General features: G+C 48.8%; 5 protein-coding genes and 1 non-coding gene across 6 annotated transcripts; 2 read left to right on the top strand and 4 right to left on the bottom strand.

The window, feature by feature from the left end:
* Positions 1-184: 184 nt before the first annotated feature.
* Positions 185-1,354, bottom strand: QC764_0001320 (uncharacterized protein; the record flags this gene model as incomplete). The annotated part of the gene is given in 3 exon segments (XM_062939704.1): positions 185-809; positions 822-898; positions 1,262-1,354. The coding sequence occupies 3 exon segments, from the start codon at positions 1,352-1,354 to the stop codon at positions 185-187; spliced, it is 795 nt and encodes a 264-aa protein (XP_062804157.1).
* Positions 221-1,156, top strand: QC764_0001330 (uncharacterized protein; the record flags this gene model as incomplete). Its single annotated transcript, XM_062939705.1, has 1 exon — positions 221-1,156. The coding sequence occupies one exon, from the start codon at positions 221-223 to the stop codon at positions 1,154-1,156; it is 936 nt and encodes a 311-aa protein (XP_062804158.1).
* Positions 1,355-1,435: 81 nt separating the features above from the next.
* QC764_100045 (uncharacterized protein) lies at positions 1,436-2,297 on the top strand (the record flags this gene model as incomplete). Its single annotated transcript, XM_062941217.1, has 2 exons — positions 1,436-1,885; positions 1,944-2,297. The coding sequence occupies 2 exons, from the start codon at positions 1,436-1,438 to the stop codon at positions 2,217-2,219; spliced, it is 726 nt and encodes a 241-aa protein (XP_062804156.1). The 3' UTR covers positions 2,220-2,297.
* A 1,147-nt stretch (positions 2,298-3,444) lies between these two features.
* QC764_100050 (uncharacterized protein) lies at positions 3,445-4,048 on the bottom strand (the record flags this gene model as incomplete). Its single annotated transcript, XM_062941218.1, has 2 exons — positions 3,638-4,048; positions 3,445-3,572 (listed from the first exon to the last, which is right to left on the bottom strand). Exons 1-2 carry the CDS (start codon positions 3,795-3,797, stop codon positions 3,445-3,447), a joined length of 288 nt encoding a protein of 95 aa, XP_062804155.1. The 5' UTR covers positions 3,798-4,048.
* Positions 4,049-13,363: 9,315 nt separating this feature from the next.
* Positions 13,364-13,434, bottom strand: QC764_0001290. Its single transcript has one exon. It is a non-coding gene; the product is annotated as a tRNA-OTHER (tRNA).
* Positions 13,435-15,212: 1,778 nt separating this feature from the next.
* QC764_0001280 (uncharacterized protein) lies at positions 15,213-15,509 on the bottom strand (the record flags this gene model as incomplete). The annotated part of the gene is made up of 1 exon (XM_062939702.1): positions 15,213-15,509. One exon carries the CDS (start codon positions 15,507-15,509, stop codon positions 15,213-15,215), a length of 297 nt encoding a protein of 98 aa, XP_062804154.1.
* Positions 15,510-19,075: the final 3,566 nt, after the last annotated feature.

The raw sequence follows: 19,075 nt of genomic DNA, 5'->3' as shown, positions 1-19,075 counted from the left end.
CAGATCAGCTCAGCCATCCCACATTACTAATCACGATAATTGTCGGGTGTGGAGCCGGCATGTGCAACCCCGCGCTGGAATTTAAGAGGCCATCACCCCGCTATCTCAAAAGGCTTCAGTGACGTGACAAGGTAACTTACTGACTTTCAACCCATTAATGCGCGCCTTTCGTCCTATAATATCATCACAAAAACTCCTCAGACAAGTCACAGCCCGCAAAATGACCAGCAGTACCTTCCGCTACCTCGACCCAGCCAGCATCACCGCTGGTGTAGCGCCATGGGCCAAAGTCGACGTCGACCACACCTCTTACAGCCGTAAAACCGTCACCAAGGACGTCACCAACTTTTCCGACTGCCTGGACATCCACTCCAAAGTTGGCTCCTTTGGTGCCGACATCGACGTAGCCGGCTTCGCAGTCTACCGCTCCCCCTCCGCCACCACCCCAGAAGATTTCGAGGACGACAAGACCGTCCGCACCAAATACTACGCCGAGGTGGAAGCCCTCCTGAGAGAAAGACTCCAGCACAGCGGCCAAAAGATCAAGCGCATCGAGATCTTTGACCACACCATCCGCAGGCACGACCCCGGCGCCGCCCGCCAGCCGGTCCAGCAAGTCCACGTTGATCAGACACCCAAAGCTGCCGAGGCCAGAGTCAGGCGACATGTCACTCCCAAGGAAGAAGCAGATGCCCTCCTCCAAAAGCGCTACCAGCTCATCAACGTCTGGAGACCCATCCGCCACCCTGCTACCGACTTTCCCCTCGCCGTGATCGACTACCGCACCACTGCCCCTGAAGATTTCGTGGCTGTCAGCTTACTTTACCCCAAGCGCGACGACGGGGATGACGACGACAGAGGCAAGGAAGTCCGGCCGTCCCAGGAAACACTCGACTCGCTTGAGGGGTATGAAGTCAAGGGGGAGACATATGGTGTACTGCCCAATGAGTCGCACAAGTTGTATTACATCAAGGATATGACGCCCGGGGAGGCCATGTTCATCAAGTGCTTTGACTCCTGGGGGGATCGGTTGCCTGGTGGGAAGAAGGGTGTTGCCGGGCTGACGCCGCACACGGCTTTTGTTGACCCCCAGACGCCTGAGGGCACACCGGGGAGGGAGAGTATCGAGGTGAGGTGCTTGGTGTTTTATGAGTAGATGGTTGACGACAAGACTAAAAAGGCGGGTCGGGATGGGAGATGTAGATTGAACTGGATATGATAATGGGGCAAGATGTAATGAAAGCAGCTTTAGACTTCTCACTTTTGAGTTGATCATTTCGGACAAAGTACTCCGCATTAATATTGCAGTTCTTTTTGCTGATCCCGGATATCTCCCGCCGGGTAAACAATCCATCGCTATACCACCCCCCGAGCCGCCCTGTCGCCTCTTCCACTCTTCAACCACCCCAACCCCACAAACCGATCACCGTTCACAATGAAACCTTCGACAATCACCGCCCTGCTCCTTCCGTGTGTTCTGTCCCTTTCCCTGCCAAGGCAATCCCATAAAACAGTCAGATGGATGCCCTTAGGCGACTCGATAACCGACTATGGCTGCTGGCGAGCCTGGATCTACCTCCGCCTCCAAAATGACCCCGACCTCTACGACTCCGTCGACCTCGTCGGTGGTGAGCGCGCAGGCGAGATCTGCGACGACTCCGAATTCGACCGCGATCACGAAGGACACCCCGGCTTCCCCGCCATCCAAATGGCCAATGAGGGTCGAGTGTCCGAGTGGTTGGCCATGAACCCTGCCGATGTGGTGACTATGCACTTGGGCACAGTGGATATCGTGCGAGGAAAGCCGAGGACGGAGGAGTTGCTACGGGCGTATAGCACGCTTGTGGGGCAGATGAGGGGCCGGAATCCAAATATGAGAATTATCGTGAGTACCGTTGGAATTTTGGCCGGCCAAGAGACTGCAGGATTGACACGAGAAATAGGTGGCGCAGATTATCCCGCTTGGGCTGAGCGCGGAAAAGAACGAGCAGGTCAAAGAGCTGAACAAAGCGATTCCTGCTTGGGCGGCCAGCCAAAACACCACGTCGAGTCCGATCTGGGTCGTCGACTTGTTCACTGGTTTCGATGCCGAGGTGGATTTGTATGATGGTATACATGCCAGCTCGTCCGGGATTCAAAAGATCGCTGATGGGTTCTATCCGGCACTATTGACTGCGATTAGATATGTCCGAGGGGGGGCTGAATTCAGTGTCTTGTAACAGGGCGGCGATGTATTGTTGTGGGAAAGGGAGGAAGCCAAGTGTCATTAAATATCCTATATCCAAAGTCCGCATCGCTTCAGCCGTCGGTATACCGGCCATGTAACGCCTCGACGCCAGTCATTATCCCCATCTCTGTGTTCTCCAAGTTTGTCTTTTTCGCTACGAGGCCGTGTGATCCGACTTTCCTCTACTCGAGGCTCGATCTGAGGCTGGTCCAAACAGTTTACTTCCGAAATTTGATGTGAGTTGTGCTGAGGAACCACTAACGTAGTTCTCATGATTGGATGATCTTTCGATTTCATCATCTTGGCTTCGTGGGGCTGGTCGTGGTCGTTGCGCAGCGGCAACGTGTGATACGGGGATGGTGTACAGCGCCAGTGGATCGCGGCGTGCACTAAATTGGAGCAATGATGGCACATAACGGCCGACCAACGCCCGTAGTGTAGGGGCACAGGCACAAATGATGGCCACATTTGTCTCAATGACGCTGTGTCAGAGCTTGTGTTAGGCCTCTCTCAACGGCGACAGGGGCTTCTAGAAACCTACCTCCATATGTAGTTGATGGCAAATCGATAGGTAAAGTCGTACTTGTCCCACCCCTGTGACACCACTACAACGCGAAATATGCTTATCCCAACAACACTGTTTCTTACTGTTAGCATTCCTGTGCTGTCAGCGGCGAAGAAGACATACAATCCGCCAGTACCCAATATCGCGGCAATGGCAGCCTTCTGCGAGAAGCCAATCTTCAACGGTGCCAAAAGCCAAAGCGGCAGGACCAGCAAGATGAAATCGGTAACGCAGTTCAAAATCACGAGCCAGGCGTACCAGGCGTCCCTGTTGATGCACGTGCCCTTGACGTTGCCATCCCAAAAAGATGACATGGGCTGGCATGTGAAAAGGACGCCAAATGCCGCAAGAGAATTGGCGATAACAACGATAACGAGCATGACGTATATAACATGATTGAGAATTCGGGTCGTCGAGAATCGGAGATAGAACACAAGAATTGAGCACTTGATGAAGAGGACCGATAAGTTACTCGTTATGGCGGCAGGAAATCCGGCAAGCTTTTTTTCCATGGTCAGTTGTGTCCGCCTCTCTAGCCCGTGAGGAAGGATTTTGATTACCAAAAGCAAGGTTTTCCCTCTCCAGGTGTTGGAATGAAATAGGTAGAAGATATGATACCCCAGACCGAATTTGGTCACTAATCCGTTCGTTGTCAGCGCTCGCTCCAGTCGTGGTATTCCCAAGCGTGCTGCTGAGCAGATGATAGAAAGGATTCTGGCGTACTAGCAATGAGGGTGGCAGAGTATAGGACGGACAAGATGACGGCAATGAGAATGAGCCCTAAAGCGCAACCCCGAATTAGCCAACCCCCGCGGTCAAGAGCGGCCACGATCCCAAAAACATACAATCATCCTTGTGGCTCGCGCGCAAGATGGAGCGCGCGGTATACAATCGGAGGACGACAAAGATTATCGCAAAGACCGGGGCCAAAACAGAGGCGAGAATGACGTTGGAAGCGATGTTCTCCGGACTTTTAGTGTTGTCCGGTACGTCGACGTTGAACATCTCGAAGGATCTGGCGGCATGTTGTGCATGTCTCGGTGGGGTGTAGGTGTGTGTAGGCGACACACTCGGTCCAAGCTATAGTAATAGTAGCCCAGAGTTCGATGGTGTTTGTCGAGAGAGTTAGTCCTTTTGGTGCACCAGGGCCTACAGAGTACGCACGGGGAAGAGGATCATGATGAAAGATGGAAGAAGTGGTTTTGCGGCACCACTTCCCACCAAGTCCGCTCCTTGCTCGACTGAATGAAGCTCGCGGTCGAAAATGCTTCACCGGTCCCGACCATTATTGTGATTGGGCCAAGCTCATGCAACAGGCGGAGCAGGTCTTTCCCCAACCTGGTCTGGCGTTGGGCCGACATGGGCCGATTGCATCTGGTACCACTCATGATTGGGCCAACAAAGACGGCATCCTTCCCCGACACCAGGGATCAGCGCCTCCCAGTCCCAGGCAAGGGTGCTGACAGCGTTAGCACCTGGAGCTTGGCGGCCATTTCGGACATTTGCTTGAGGCCATTTGTTGCGCAGTACGGAGTAAACGTCAAAAGTCCCAGTCAAATGAGGCCTTGAAAGTGGATATCGATCTCGACAGCAACGGCATGCGACTGTGGGAATCCAAGTCCACGGGTGCCTCCAATCTATTCTTATCAAAGATGCCATTCACCCAGTGCCGGGCGGGGACCTGGGTATGTAAACGGCGACCACTTGTATGCAGTGCCGCCCGGCTACATCGTCGACTTGGCCAGTTTTGTGTCTGCCTAGAGATGCCGCCGGCAACTCGAGCGGACTAACCACGATCCGACCAATTCTTTTCCACGTTGCTACTTCGCATGTACGGTACCAGTAAGTTGTATCTCTTGGGTTCATGTACGTTTTAAGCAATGACGATCGATTCGACTGAACTGAACACATCTGGATGACAAAGCATGAATCCCAAGATTTGTTAACGACCGGGGTTGACGAAAGATAATCCACTGGCTTCTGGTAAAGACCGGTGAGAGCACATTGCGTCAAAACGCATGGAATGTGGCGTTGATTAACAGCAGCCTTTTCTGACGAGGGACTTTGGAATTGGCAAAGTTCCGCATCAACAGCTTCAGTCGAACTGGGCTCCCTTCAGCTTGACACCTACATCCGGCTGTCGTTCGTTGCCTTTCAACTTTTAGTGCCTTGGATGATCCCAAGGGAGCTCTGTTGGTAGACGAGGTATGATGACTGAGCGCAGAGGACTGCAGAAGTGCTGTGACCAGAGTGTAATCATGATACTCCCCCGAGACTACCTTACACTTCAAAAAGAAGCGGTCTGCAAGGATTTCCTAGTGAGCGTCGCTGGTAGGGCTTGGATTGGGCGTTTGCTTGATGCTTCTTCGACAGATAAAAATGTAAGGAATGACATGAAGCCTGGCCTCAACCAGGATGGGCAGAATATCAGCATGGTGACCGATTTTTGGGTATTTGCATCAAACACAGTCATGCCTGGGCAGTGTTTATATTAATTCAAGGGCTGTCTTCAGGATTGTTAGTGCAACGGTTGACCCGTATACTTCCTGGTCGAGGGAAATATATTACCGCTTTTTGTGACGAACCCCTATCCAGAACCTCTGAAAGGGATACTGGTTGAAGGCACTTCTGAACAATCCTGGTTCGGTACAGCTAAACAGTGTACAACAATGGCTTGTCTCTATCACAATAGTCTGAATACCAACGATTGTGACTTATATTGCATACTGCGGAACTGTCTATCTACACCAGCCAGTTCCTCCGTATATATAGTCCTTGTGCCAAGCCGTGATCAGGCTCCCAAGGCCACTAATCCCCTCTGTTTAGTCTGCTCAGTGCCCTGATCACACTGATCACTCGTCCTTCACTATGATTGGCTCCCCTATACGTTCTCCTGATTGGCCCCTATTCCCGTGGCCCCACAATCCTGCACCAGGGTTGTGACACTTTTAGACTTAAGTGGGGGTGTGTGGTTAGGAGCGCCACCGCCACCCTACCCCCCTGTCAAGACTTAATTTCAGCTTTCAAGTCTTAATTTCGGAGTTGAAATCTGCAATCAAATCGTGATATCTTAGGTATGTAGATAGGCAGGTAGGTTATAAAACGGCGTCCTTCCCCAATTAAGTTTCTATTACCTCGGCTACCAAGCATCGATCTAATTACCTAGTACTCATGTCATACTTACTCAGTTCCTTAGCATCGGCTGCCGCTTCCGCGGGCTTAATCACTGCAGTTAAATCAACATGGGAGTTATCTCGTATGATAAAGAAGAAATACGAGAAGCGTATGCTGGAGGATCATGTGAACGAAATTAATATCAGATTACGCAGGGCTTTACGGGATGGCCGAATTTCTCACCAAAACTATAGCTTCTGGAAGAAAAAGGTCTTAATGGCAGTCTTAAAACAAAACCGTAGGTTATTATACCTAGAAGTCCAAACGCATCTGCTTACTATAATATCTAAGTGCAGCCTTACTTGACATTAAGTCTTATTTATACTAAGACTAAATTAAGTGATATTGAGTTTTGGTTTTCGAGGGTATAATAGCGAATAGTATTTGTTTGAGAAAATAACTAAGTACTTAATAATAAATGTAATGCACTGAAAAGGAACACCGTATTTTATTTAAATTAAACTCTGCTCCTTTGGCGCAACTTAAAGAAAAGACCGCTTCTTAATTTTTAGTTGCTCCAGACTACTACACTAAAGCTACCGTGTTGTATAAAAGCTACAAGTAGTCGATGTTTGTAAGCATTGCTTACTTTAGTGGTATAGTAACAGAATCATTACACTATTTTTCTTTTTACGCTTAAATAGCTTATGTCTTTTGCTTTAAATAGATTTCTATTTACTCTAAACCTTTATTTTTATATTATTATATATACTAGATTATCCACTTCCTATCGATTAATTAGCATCTTAGATAAATTCCTTTGAAGGGTCTGTTATTTTAGATTTTAACTTACTTTATTAGGTATTATTAAGCCGACGCCGTTTTAGCTTTCTTTATTTCCGCTCCTGTATCTAATATTTACTTACTAAAAAATTATCGTCGTTACCTCCCCGCTTTTTATAACGTATAATCTCACGCCGTTTTAGTTTTCTTTATATGCTTCCCCGCTTACATATCTAACTTTTTCCTAGAGAATTGTCGTCGTTACCTCCCCGCTCTTTGTAACGTACATTACTTGCACTTCTCTCATTTATAGGTCTCGTCTTAGTTTCGTTTAGTAAAATCTCGTCCTTACTGTCTCTAACTTCTTCCTCTTCTTTATATTAACGCCGTTTTAGCTTTTCCTATATTTTTCCTTCCGTTAGTTTTTATATTCCCTTTTTTTACGCTTCTCTTTCCATTAGTTTTTATATTAGCTTCTTCAATTGTCACGGTTCTGGAAGACAGTGGGGCCACGAGGGACCAATCAAGACTGGACCGCGCCGTCGAGCGGGGCTCACGGTCCAGAAGGGCAACGGACCAATAAGATGGGGACCGGGGACCGCGGTGGGGCTCACGGTCCACGGTCCGGCATCGGCCAATCAGGAGCGGACCGAGGACCGTCTATAAGTCAACGGTCCACGGTCCACGGGTCTATATATACGGAGGAACTGGCCGGCGTAGATAGACAGTTCTGTAGTATGCAATTCAAGCTTGTATTCACGGTATCTAGTGTTTACATTGAGACATCTTATTGTGCACTATTTAGCTACACCGAGCCACGATTATTCAGAAGTGCCTTCGACCAGTATCCCTTTCAGAGGTTCTGGATAGGGGTTCGTCACACGTTGCATACTCACTTCAACTCTGTCACGGATAAATTAAAGGCGTCTTTTTACCACTATAGCCGGACCTAAGAATATTTAGATGGGAGGCGTCCTGCCTAGCCCAGGCGGCGAGGGACCTTCCACCAGCACCAGACCTGCACTCACTACTGCAGAACAGGTCGTCAAACGCCTTAGGGAGCTTGAGGAAGAGGCTCAGCAGACCCGGGAGCAGATCATCGCCATCACGACCGCACCTAAGTCAACCGTCAAATTCCCGGCACCGGAGCGCTATAGAGGAGGAAAGGCAGAGCTTAAAGGATTCTTAATCCAGCTCAAAACCTATTTTCGTTACTACCCAAACCAGTTCACTAACGAAGAATCAAAGGTGATCTTCGCGGCTACCAAACTCAAGGATAGGGCTCTCGCGTGGTTTAAGCCTATCCTCGACAACTATTACAAGCAGGAGCCGGAAGACCAAAAGAAGATTACCGTAAAATACTTCGAGAACTATCGTATCTTTAAGACTAAGCTCAAGGAGGTATTTAGGGAGTACGATAAAGCAAGGCACGCGCAGAAAAGGCTCGCAAACCTACGCCAAACGCACTTAGCGGCTAACTACGCGGCTTTATTTAAGATCGACAGCCTACGTAGCACCATCAACGATAAGGGGTTAATACAGCTCTTTTATAACGGCCTTAAGGAAGAGGTAAAGGATAAGTTATACAAGGAGTCAAAGCCTAACACCATCGACAAGTATATCGCTATAGCTATTCGGATCGACGATCAGCAATTCCAGCGGCGCACGGAGAAAAGAGGCAGCAGGGGTCACTACGGCAACAACAACAACAAGGGACACTTCGGTAATAACCGTCCTAACGACAAGCAAAAGAGAAGATACCCTAGCACTAGCTACTCCAGCACCACACACGCAAGATCGATGGAGGTCGACGCTATACAGCAACAAAAACCACAAGGCCGGGGCCAGGGCAGAGACAACCTCAAATATTTTAATTACGGCAAAGCAGGATACTTTAAAAAGGACTGCAGGGCACCCAAACGGCTCGGATAGAAAAAGGAAATCGCATTAACCACCACATCGAAAGGACCGAGGGTTATGGAGGTAGCAGCTATCGGGTACTAGCAAGGCGGAGCGGCAAGCTCCGAGGAAGACTCTAACTGGCACGCCAGACAAGAAGATATAGAGTTCCAGGAGGTAAAGAAAGCCCTGGAAAGGCTAAAGGCGGAGCACGAGGAAGGAGATCTTCAGATACAGGCATTGCAGGATCAACTGGCACAGATCGCTGCGGAAGTCACTACGGAGGTCGCCAAAGACGAGGGTCTCACGCAAGGACCTACCAGGTGGACGATACCAGAGAGGCAGTATAGCAAGCACGGAATCACTATCTCACAGGATACATCACAGCCTATAAAGCTCTTGTATAAGAGCTGGGAAGAGTACTGGAAAGGCAGGAAGGTCGCCAGCATTAGGATCGCGAAGTTACCAAGGGATGCACTAACACCCACATAGTATACACCCTGTGAGGGAGATACGGCACAGCTTCATCCCAGGCATCCGGAGCATCAGAGAGTACCTTGGTTCCAGTGTATTACACACGGATGTGTGGAGCACCACCAGAGCAAGTCGCTATACGGCCACTGGCCAGTACGTAAGGTGGGCAAGGAGGGCAAACTACAGCCAGTCAAAAGGACTATGGCCCGATGGGAAAAGGCCTAACAGGAGGACCTAAACGACTACGTCTTATAGAAGATTCAGGACCCGGTTAAACTAAAGGATGGCCTTCAGGTTATACAGATCGCACCAAGGCATGCGAGGTACTACGTCGAATACGCAGACGGTTAGAACACAGACAATAGCGTACGCTCGTGGGAGGAAGTAATACTAGGATAGTGCCCAAGCCCAGACTACGCTATACACCTGCGGGAGAAGGTCAAGCGATATCATCAAGCCAAGACGCCCAAGACCAAGCAGAAGAACCGCTATCGAGCATAGGTGCGAAAGAATACTAAAGACGGAAGATGGGAGGAAGCCAGGCGGGTATAGTTAAAAGATTTCGTGTTACTGGACAACCCGGGGCAAGAGGACGCTCTTAAACGACATAACCGCTTGGGAAACGACTCGCGGCCCTTCGCGGAGGCCGTTAACCTCTAACGGACCACAAACGATATCTTCGAAGGCATTAGCGTAAGGCGAAGGTATGGGACAACGATCCGGCGCTCGTCAGCGAGGTCGCTACCGTATAGGGAGGAGGCAAGAAAGACAAACGCCTCTGGGTTACTGCACGATGGAGGGATCTCCAGGCAGTGGCACTAGTAGACGGTGGTACGGAGACGAACTTAATTTCGCCACAGTTCGTGCACCAGGCCCGTATACCATAAAAGAAAAAGAAGGAATAGATAGTTATATAAGGTCCATTTCCCACGCAAAAGGTCTATAGGGAGACACTACCCCTGGACATCACAGTCGAAGGAAAAACGATATTAGTTATATTCGACATTATAAATATAGGACCCTCGAAAGATATAATCCTGGAGCAACCATAGCATAAAGACTACAACCCAGATATCGATTAGAGGGATAGTGGCCACCTACGACCAAGAGAGCCTTAGAAGTATCCAACCAACGATGGAAAATCAGGAGCACGCACGGAGCAGAGTGCAGGACGAGCACCCTCCACGGCACCACCGCAAGGAGCACAGGAAGTAATAGTATATTCTATCGATACAGGCGGTAAGATCGAAGAAGTAGGGTTAACGACGTTGGTGGAGATATCGGAGGTCAACAAATACGCCTACTACCATAACGTAGAGAAAGGCGAGAAAAAGGCGGTACCGGTAGAATATCAAGGACACCTAGCCTTCACGGCTAAGCATTTGGAGGGGCTTCCAGAGCAAAGACCGTAGGACCACGAGATTAAGTTAAAAGAAAGAGCCAAGCTACGGCTATTCAAGGTCTACCACACTAACGATAAGTAAAGTAAGGAGCTACGGAAGTACTTAGACGAGAACTTAAAGAAAAGACATATTAGGAAGTCCACATCGCCAGCAGGATACCCCGTATTTTTCGTACCGAAGAAGGACGGTGGTTTGCAACTATATATAGACTACCGGCAGCTAAATAACGAGACGGTAAAAAACAGCTACCCGCTACCGTTAATATCTAGGTTACGGAGTTAACTAACAGAGGCACGATACTTCACACGCTTAGATATACCTATCGGGTACGCCTATATACAGATTAAAGAAGGAGACGAATAGAAAACAGCGTTTCGCACACCCTATAGTCATTTCGAGTATCTCGTAATACCATTCGGGTTAACCAATGCGCCCGTAACGTTCTAATCTCTCGTTAACCATACTATACGGAAGTACCTCGATAAAACAGCAATATACTATCTCGATAACGTTCTTATCTACTTACGTACTCTAGAGGAGCATAAGCGATACGTACGAAAGATACTCGACGCACTATACGGAGCCGGACTCTCCGTTAATAAAGAGAAGAGCGAGTTCCACGTACAGAAGACAGTATATCTGGGATATCTAATATCGCTAGGTAAGGTTTATATAGAACCTAGGAAAATTACAGTAGTTAAGGACTAGCCTACGCCGCAGTTATAAATATACGTTAGGGAATTCTTAGGGTTTACAAACTTCTATCGGATATTTATCCGGGGCTACGCAGGTATTACGAGACTACTTAACTACTTAACTAAGAAGGACGTAGAGTTCCGGTAGGGGCAGGAAGAGGAGCAGGCCTTCCAGGAGCTAAAAGAGGCTATTCTGAAGGACCCGGTGCTCAAACTGCTAGACCCCAGTCGACCATTCGAGGTCGAGGCAGATATATCAGACTATACTATCGGTGGACAGCTAGGGCAGCGAGACGATAACGGTAAGCTACACCCGGTAGCCTTCTTTTCGAAGAAGCTTAATGGAACACGTTAAAACTACCTAATCCACGATAAGGAACTACTCGCTATTATCGAAGCGTTCGAGGAGTAGAGGCCATACCTTAGCGGTACTAAGTATAAAGTACAGGTCTATACGGATTATAAAAATCTACGGTACTTCACTACCACGAAGGTCCTCAATACACGGCAAACACGATAGTCAGAGTTTCTCTCGGAATTTAATTTCCAGATTAACTATAAGAAGGGTTCGGAGAACGCTAGGGCAGACGCACTTAGCCGGCGAACCGACCACCACAAAGATGCACCTAAGGAGTTACCACCACTATTTAAAGAGGCGCCAGATAGTACCCTCAAACATCCACTACAGCCGTAAATAGAGTATTACGCAGTGTATCGCGAAAAGGCCACTTCCAGCAAATACCAAGGGAAGTTGGGCAACGATATTACAAAGCAATACTAGCAGGAAGAGCTGGAGCCACAGGACATCCAGAAGGACAGTCAGGGAAGACTATAGTATAAGAACTAAGCGTACGTAAGGCCAGGTAATAGGACGGTACTGGTAATAGAGATCCACGTATCGAAGCTCGGAGGATATATAGGTATTATTAAGACTATAGAAAAGATTAAGTAGCACTTCGACTAGCTAAAGATTAAGGACGACGTTAAGGAAGCCATTTAGTTATACTATACGTACGAAAGAATAAGGGTTGCGAAGCATAAGCCCTATAGATTTCTGGAGCCACTACCGGTAGTAGAACGGCCATAGAGTTTAGTCACGATAAACTTTATTATTAAATTACTAGAGTCTAAGGACACGGTAACCGGCGTTAAGTACGATAGTATATTAACGGTAGTCGATAGGCTCACTAAGTAAGCATACTTCTTGCCTTATAAGGAGACCTAGTCGGCAGAATAACTAGCGGATATAGTACTACGGTATATCACATTAATATATATATAGCTAAAGAAGTTTATTATAGACCGCGATACTAAATTCGTATCGAAGTTCTGGAGAGCGTTAATGACGAGGCTAGGGGTAATAAGTAAGGCGTCTTCGGCCTACTACCCTTAGACGGACGGTCAAACGGAACGGCTTAACCAAATCGTAGAACAGTACCTACGGAATTACATTAATTTCGAGCAGGACGATTAGGTTAAACTATTACCTACGGCACAACTAGCATATAATATATCGCCAACTAAGACGACCAAAGCCATACCGTTCTTCACGAACTTCGGCTACGAGGCAGACCTACGGTAGGGACCTGCGGTTAAGGTACCTAGGGCTGGAGTTAAGGCAGATAAGATGCACATACTCTACGGCAAGCTTAAGCAAAAACTGGAGTTTATAAGGGAAAAGATACGGAAATACTATAATATTAAAAGGCTCGAGGGACCTCGCCTTAAGGGGGGGGATATAGTATTCCTTTCCACACGTAATTTACGTACCAAAAGACCTAGTAAAAAGCTGGACCACAGGAGAGTAGGACCATTTAAGGTCAAAAAGAAGTTATCGGAGACGGTATTCGAATTAGAGCTACCTAATACGATACGTCTACGGTCACACACCTTTCACATCTCACTTCTAGAACCCGCACTATATATAAGTAAGGCTAATATACAGGTAGTAGCGGAGGACGAAGAAGAAGAGTACGATATAGAAGAAATACTAGATTTACGGTTCAATAGAGGCCAATTAAAGTATTTAGTCAGTTAGTTAGGATATCCGGCTATAAATAACTCGTGGGAACCACAGGTATACCTTAACTACCCAGATAAGCAAAAAGAATTCCACCAACGATATCCGGACCGACCAAAACCCAAGTAAGTAAAAAAACTCGGCCCCGGCACACAGCCAGATAGCTGTAAAACGGAGCCAAGAGAACCTCGACGGGAGTCGAACCCGCGCCTTCGACGTAGTGGTCGACGTACTACACACTATACTACGAGGTTAGAAAATATAAAGGGGACCAAATACAAGTAGTACCACGCGCCTCAGGCACCTTAGGAAGTGGAAGGCGCGCCACTAGCGGTATCTGGCGCGGTCAGGAAGGAAGGACCGGCCACGCCAGGATCGAAGGAAAGGTCGGAGGGCCAGTCCAGGCCTAAGGAAGGATCCAGGGCGTAAGGAGACCACGGAACGGTATCCTGGGCGGCGTCCGGCCGCGCAGGAGCACCCGGCGAAGAAGCAGGAGGCGCCGCAGCGGCAGACTGCGCCACCTGGGCATCCTCCTCCTGGATACCCCGCGCGAAGAGGCGCTCTTCACGCACGCGAAGAGAGCGACATATTCGTTTTACCCGGATAAGCTAAGCAGTTAGTTGCGAGAGTTGGTCTTCAAGCTCTTGTTCCTCACGCTCGAGTCTATCCTGCTCTTCCATCGTTCGGGTCACTGTGGAACGGTCAATTACGGTACAGGAAGAAAAGGAAGATCTACCCACGGGCAGAGCCAACATCAGATCCATCACATAGGATCTTACGGCGCACGCACTCGGCGCACCGTAAGGACCCAGGGGCCATAATGCAAGGGGATTCGGCGGTAAAACAGGTAGAACACGGCATTACGGCAGAACCACGGCGGCGGATTCGGGAGGAAAGGGCAAAGGCCTGTTCAGTCTTACAATAACGTTTCTACACACGGTTAGACATAATAAAGGTAAGGAGAAAAGGGGAGAAAAAACCTACGATATAGTTAGCAGTGGAAGAAGACTAGGCCGCAGGGGCTTCGGCCTGGAGAGGGAGCATCATGTCACGGTTCTGGAAGACAGTGGGGCCACGAGGGACCAATCAAGACTGGACCGCGCCGTCGAGCGGGGCTCACGGTCCAAAAGAGCAACGGACCAATAAGATGGGGACCGGGGACCGCGGTGGGGCTCACGGTCCACGGTCCGGCATCGGCCAATCAGGAGCGGACCGAGGACCGTCTGTAAGTCAACGGTCCACGGTCCACGGGTCTATATATACGGAGGAACTGGCCGGCGTAGATAGACAGTTCTGTAGTATGCAATTCAAGCTTGTATTCACGGTATCTAGTGTTTACATTGAGACATCTTGTTGTGCACTATTTAGCTGCACCGAGCCACGATTATTCAGAAGTGCCTTCGACCAGTATCCCTTTCAGAGGTTCTGGATAGGGGTTCGTCACATCAATGCTTGATTTTCAGCGAGTCTTTATTAGCTTCTTCTTTTATACTTCTTTTTCCGCTAGCTCTTACATTAGCTTCTTTAGTACTTCATTTTCAACAAGTCTTTATATTAGCTTCCTCTTTTATACTTCTCTTTCTGTTAATTCTTATATAATCTACTGTTCTTCCCTTATTGTTTTTTATTATTCTTTTTTAAGTCTTTAATAAGGTATTTTTAAATTTTTATAGACTTTATAGTAGCTATCGCTTTTGTCTTTTTCTATCTTTTTTCTATAAGCTTTTATATTAGCTTCATGGGAATCTGGGAATATATTTGTCGCTTGTTGTACCCGTACAAATATTCCTCGAATGCTTTATGCTGCTCCTTTGCTCGTATGTTCGCCCTTGCGCAAATAAGTCGCACTTTTCAGAAGCCAGACCTTGACTTCGTTGCGGAGATGGAGGAAGGTGATGCATGTTTCATCACAGGGCAAGATTGTGCACGGGGTCGTGGGAAATGTGACCGATGCGCAGAAAGAGCAGGTGAGATAGGCGATTCCAACGGTTTCCCAGGCTAGCTACCTAGGTACATTACGCCGGAGGACTATTTACACTTCTCGATCCTTATTCTCTCGGGGGTCCTTTGAGCCAACCTTTCGAAACCTAGTAAGATACCTGTGCCTTGGCAGCTCATCGTTGATCCTGAGATGCTTCGTGCTCACAAGACGCTGCCATGTCTCTCGCGGCGGCCTCGTCCTCTCACTCAGCAAGGACATGGTCACGGCCTCGCGCATGTCTTCTGGCAGACAGCGAGCAATCATCTCGTTTTTCTTCTGGATGTGCTCGACCGGCGGCGGCTTGTCGAGCTGCAGGTGGTCTTCGCCCCACGCCTCGTCAAGATCCATTCCGTCAATGAGGTCGGCCAGATCGGCGTACTGCTGCAGGTCGAGCAGGCTCCGGGCAAACAGCTCGAGCTTGGGGTATGGGATACCACTCGCGCTGCGCTCGCACTGGTCCGGGCTGGGAGAGAGAAGGCACTCGAAGGCCGGCAAAAGTATGAAGAAGAAGTTGGCGCCCTTGAGCGTGAAACGGGGATACATGTGCACGAGCGTTTTGGGCTCCGGCATGATGCGATGCCACACCTCGTACTTTTCATTGAGAGGAGGGGAGGTGAGCAAGGCTATCGCTCTTTTGAATGAATCCGTTGGAACACATAGATCCCAGTTCTAGACAAGTTGCAGTCAGTTAAACAGATCTTGGACGCAATTCGACGGGGTACAGACCATAGGAACTCGGTGAGCGCCGTAATACACCAGCGCCTTTGTGCCGACAACGCAGCAATGGATGCCAAAGCCCTCGAGCGTGGCGATAACATCGAGTATCTCTTTAACGCCGCGGCCACAATGGGCATCACCCGGCTTTCCGAGATCTCGCGAATACTGAGTTGAGAATTGGGGTTGATATCCCGGAATTCCAGAGAGCAGTTGGTCATCGGCGTTTTCCATGGCTGGCTGAGCGATTATTAATTTACGGCTTTTGAGGAAGGTTCGGTGTTGCGGCGTGAGAAATTTAGATGTTGTCAGCTGTTGTTGAATGGTCACAGTCAAGTCATGTGACCTGAGCAGACAGGGGCTCGAGCCTATCTATACAGTGCTTAATGCGGGTTGGTACCTATTCTGAAGCAACAAAAGCCGGTCACCCGACGGCGGACGCCGCGGACAGACTTGGCCCTGTGGCGAAGAACCCAACCGTCCAAGACACTTAGTGTATATCGCTAGCTCAGCTTCCAACCACAGCAGCAACGTAAGGAGGTGGCACGGCCGCTCTCAGGGGCTCAAAATGCACCTGATTCCTACTTCACCCGTCATAGCAGAACTTGGTTGAAGCAAGAGAGACAATATCCCTAGCTATGGAACTCGTATTTTCGTATGCAAGTCGGCCGCCTGGCACCTGCTCGATCGGCGAGACCAGGACGGTCAACGGGCGCTACGGCAAGCCTAAATTTGTCGTCTCGTGTTTGAAGTATTCTATTCACCTACCTACGTAAGGCAGCTAGGGTTGGAAGACTGAGCCAACAAGTTGGTCTCCTTGTTCTTCAGAATGCAGACCTGTTGAAGCTCCCCTATTCTCGGTCGTCGAGGAATGTGTGATCTGGAAGTAGGTATAAAAGGAGGACAGTAAACACGTCTCTATCCGCATCCCTTCAAGTCATTCAACAAGCATTGCTGGACAGTGCTTCTCACCTAATTTTACTTTCAGCTCGACCTTCCGCTCTACCTTCAGCTCTACCTTCATGTCTACCTTCTGTTGGCTTCGTCAGTTCGTCCTTTCCGTTGGCTCCTTCAATCCGTACCTGGGTACCTTTCCTCCCCGCTCCCCCCACGTCTCTGTTCTCTATCATCTGATAGACCAGTCTTCGACATGTCTTCACACCACAGCAGAGCCTCGAGCAGAAGCTCCGGAAGCCGCTCCAATAGAGGGTCGCCTCCTCCCCAGCTCCCCCCTGCTCCTGCTACCTACAATGATGATCAGCTGGACTATCTCGAGAAGCAGAATGAACGAAACGTGACGCAACGGCACCTCCTATACGCTTTAGACCACGTCGTACAAGTTTTGAGGGCACGTGGAATCCAGTATGGCGTCATGGGCGGTATGAGCATGATCCTCCTTGGAAATCAGCGACGGACCACCCGCGACGTCGATTTAGCTGTCGAGGTTAAGGTTAGGGATCTGTTGGCAGCATTTGCTGCCGATAACCGGTATATACACCTATGGAGTATCCGAACTTGCACTTTGTTAAGTCTAATCCAGTTGATATAGGACCTACATCCCCCGCGCTGCTGCGGTTGCTGGAAGCGGTGTTGCTCGCATGTTTGTGCTCACGGGTCACTCTTACGGACAGAACGTCTCAACCCTTGCGGTTGAGATTGATTTGATTCTCAATGGTGAGTGCCTGAAAAACAAAGCTTAAGCGGCTTGCCAACCTCGCAAGGGCTAACGATTCTGAACTTCGGGGATAGGTCAAAGGGGCGCGCCTAGAACACTGCAGGGCGCAGTCAACACCCATGCAGTTAACACTGAGTGCGGCCAACGCTCATACAACATCCTCGGGCTCCAGTACCTGTTTCCTGCTAAGTTGAGGGCGTTGTATGAACGGGAAGGTCCGAACGATTATCAGGACCTCGTCTGGATGTCCTCTTTCCATCCGCAGATTGTTGGCGGAATCGCGCCACAGCTGGATCACAACTTGAGGCACTACTTTGCTCGCCAATATTCAGAAGAGGAGCTTGATCCGAACCGTGTGGCCTGGCTCTACGGCTTGCTTGGCCTGAGCACTCCTTCTAGCCGGTCCTCCAGCCAGGGTAGCCGCCGCTCGGGTAGCAGCGGGTCTCGGCGAGTTCATTAATAAGGGGTGGCACCAGGCCTTACCTTCAAGGTCATGTATGGTTAAGTGGACAGATTAATGCAGCCTCCGTTTTACTGCGTAAAAGGAGGTCTTCATAGGTGTGTGGGAAATCATGGAGTGTTTGGGTTGTGGGTATTCTGGCATGGAAGCAGTGTGGTTTAGGTGTATAGACAGGCATTGAACGGAACTTTTCGTTTCAGTTTCCTTGAACAACTTCACACCCATGATCTGCTTACCTGTATCTTGCACTATGAGTGAAAAATTCTACGTCGGCAACTGTAAACGCAAAAGCTCGCTCGGAAACGTGCGGACCTTTGATTCCAGAAGCGTCAGGGGTAAAGAACATGAGCCTGTCCGACCATAACGAGTACTTGTTAAAGAAAAGAAATATCCATTTTACAACAAAGAGAAGGGGCTTGTGCAAATGTCGCCTACCTACCAGGTACCTAGGTTTGTGGTGCGGGCAAGGTGTCAGAAACATCCGCCTTCTGCGTCAAAGAACGGCTTCTTACTCACCTGAAAACTGAACGTTTAACTGTAACATTCACTTATATATCTCTGTCTAAGATACCATAAGACATTCTGTTTCTTCAAGTAAAGTCCGTTAGGTAAATAAACAAGGTACGAGACTGCTGTGCGCGGCCAACCCGGCAGCGCCCCTCAGACCCTGTTTCTTTCTCTGAATCAATATACGCAACCTTCGGCTCTTTCTCTACAGCATAGTCCCAATCTTCAAAGTCTATTTGAGCTCGTCATCACACTTCATTATTAACAAGCCCCTTCCAGTCTGTGGACGGTCCGCCCTCCAGGCTTACCTAGCCACTCTCTTCCATTCAGCACCCCAGTCAAGCTTAAACTGACATCTCAAGCGGCATAAAGCCGCATCGATAAACAGTGCACAACAAGATATATTAATGTAAATACTAGATACCGTAAATATAAACTTAAATTGCATACTGCGGAACTGTTTACCTACACTAGCCAGTTCCTCCGTATATATTAAAATAGTGAGAAAACATATAAACCAACCATAACACTAGAAATATACCCTCAATAGGGTCTCTA

This window comes from Podospora pseudoanserina, chromosome 1 (assembly GCF_035222485.1).
Source record: "Podospora pseudoanserina strain CBS 124.78 chromosome 1, whole genome shotgun sequence".
Classification (NCBI taxonomy): Eukaryota; Fungi; Ascomycota; class Sordariomycetes; order Sordariales; family Podosporaceae; genus Podospora; species Podospora pseudoanserina.
This window is presented reverse-complemented; position numbering and strand designations above follow the sequence as displayed.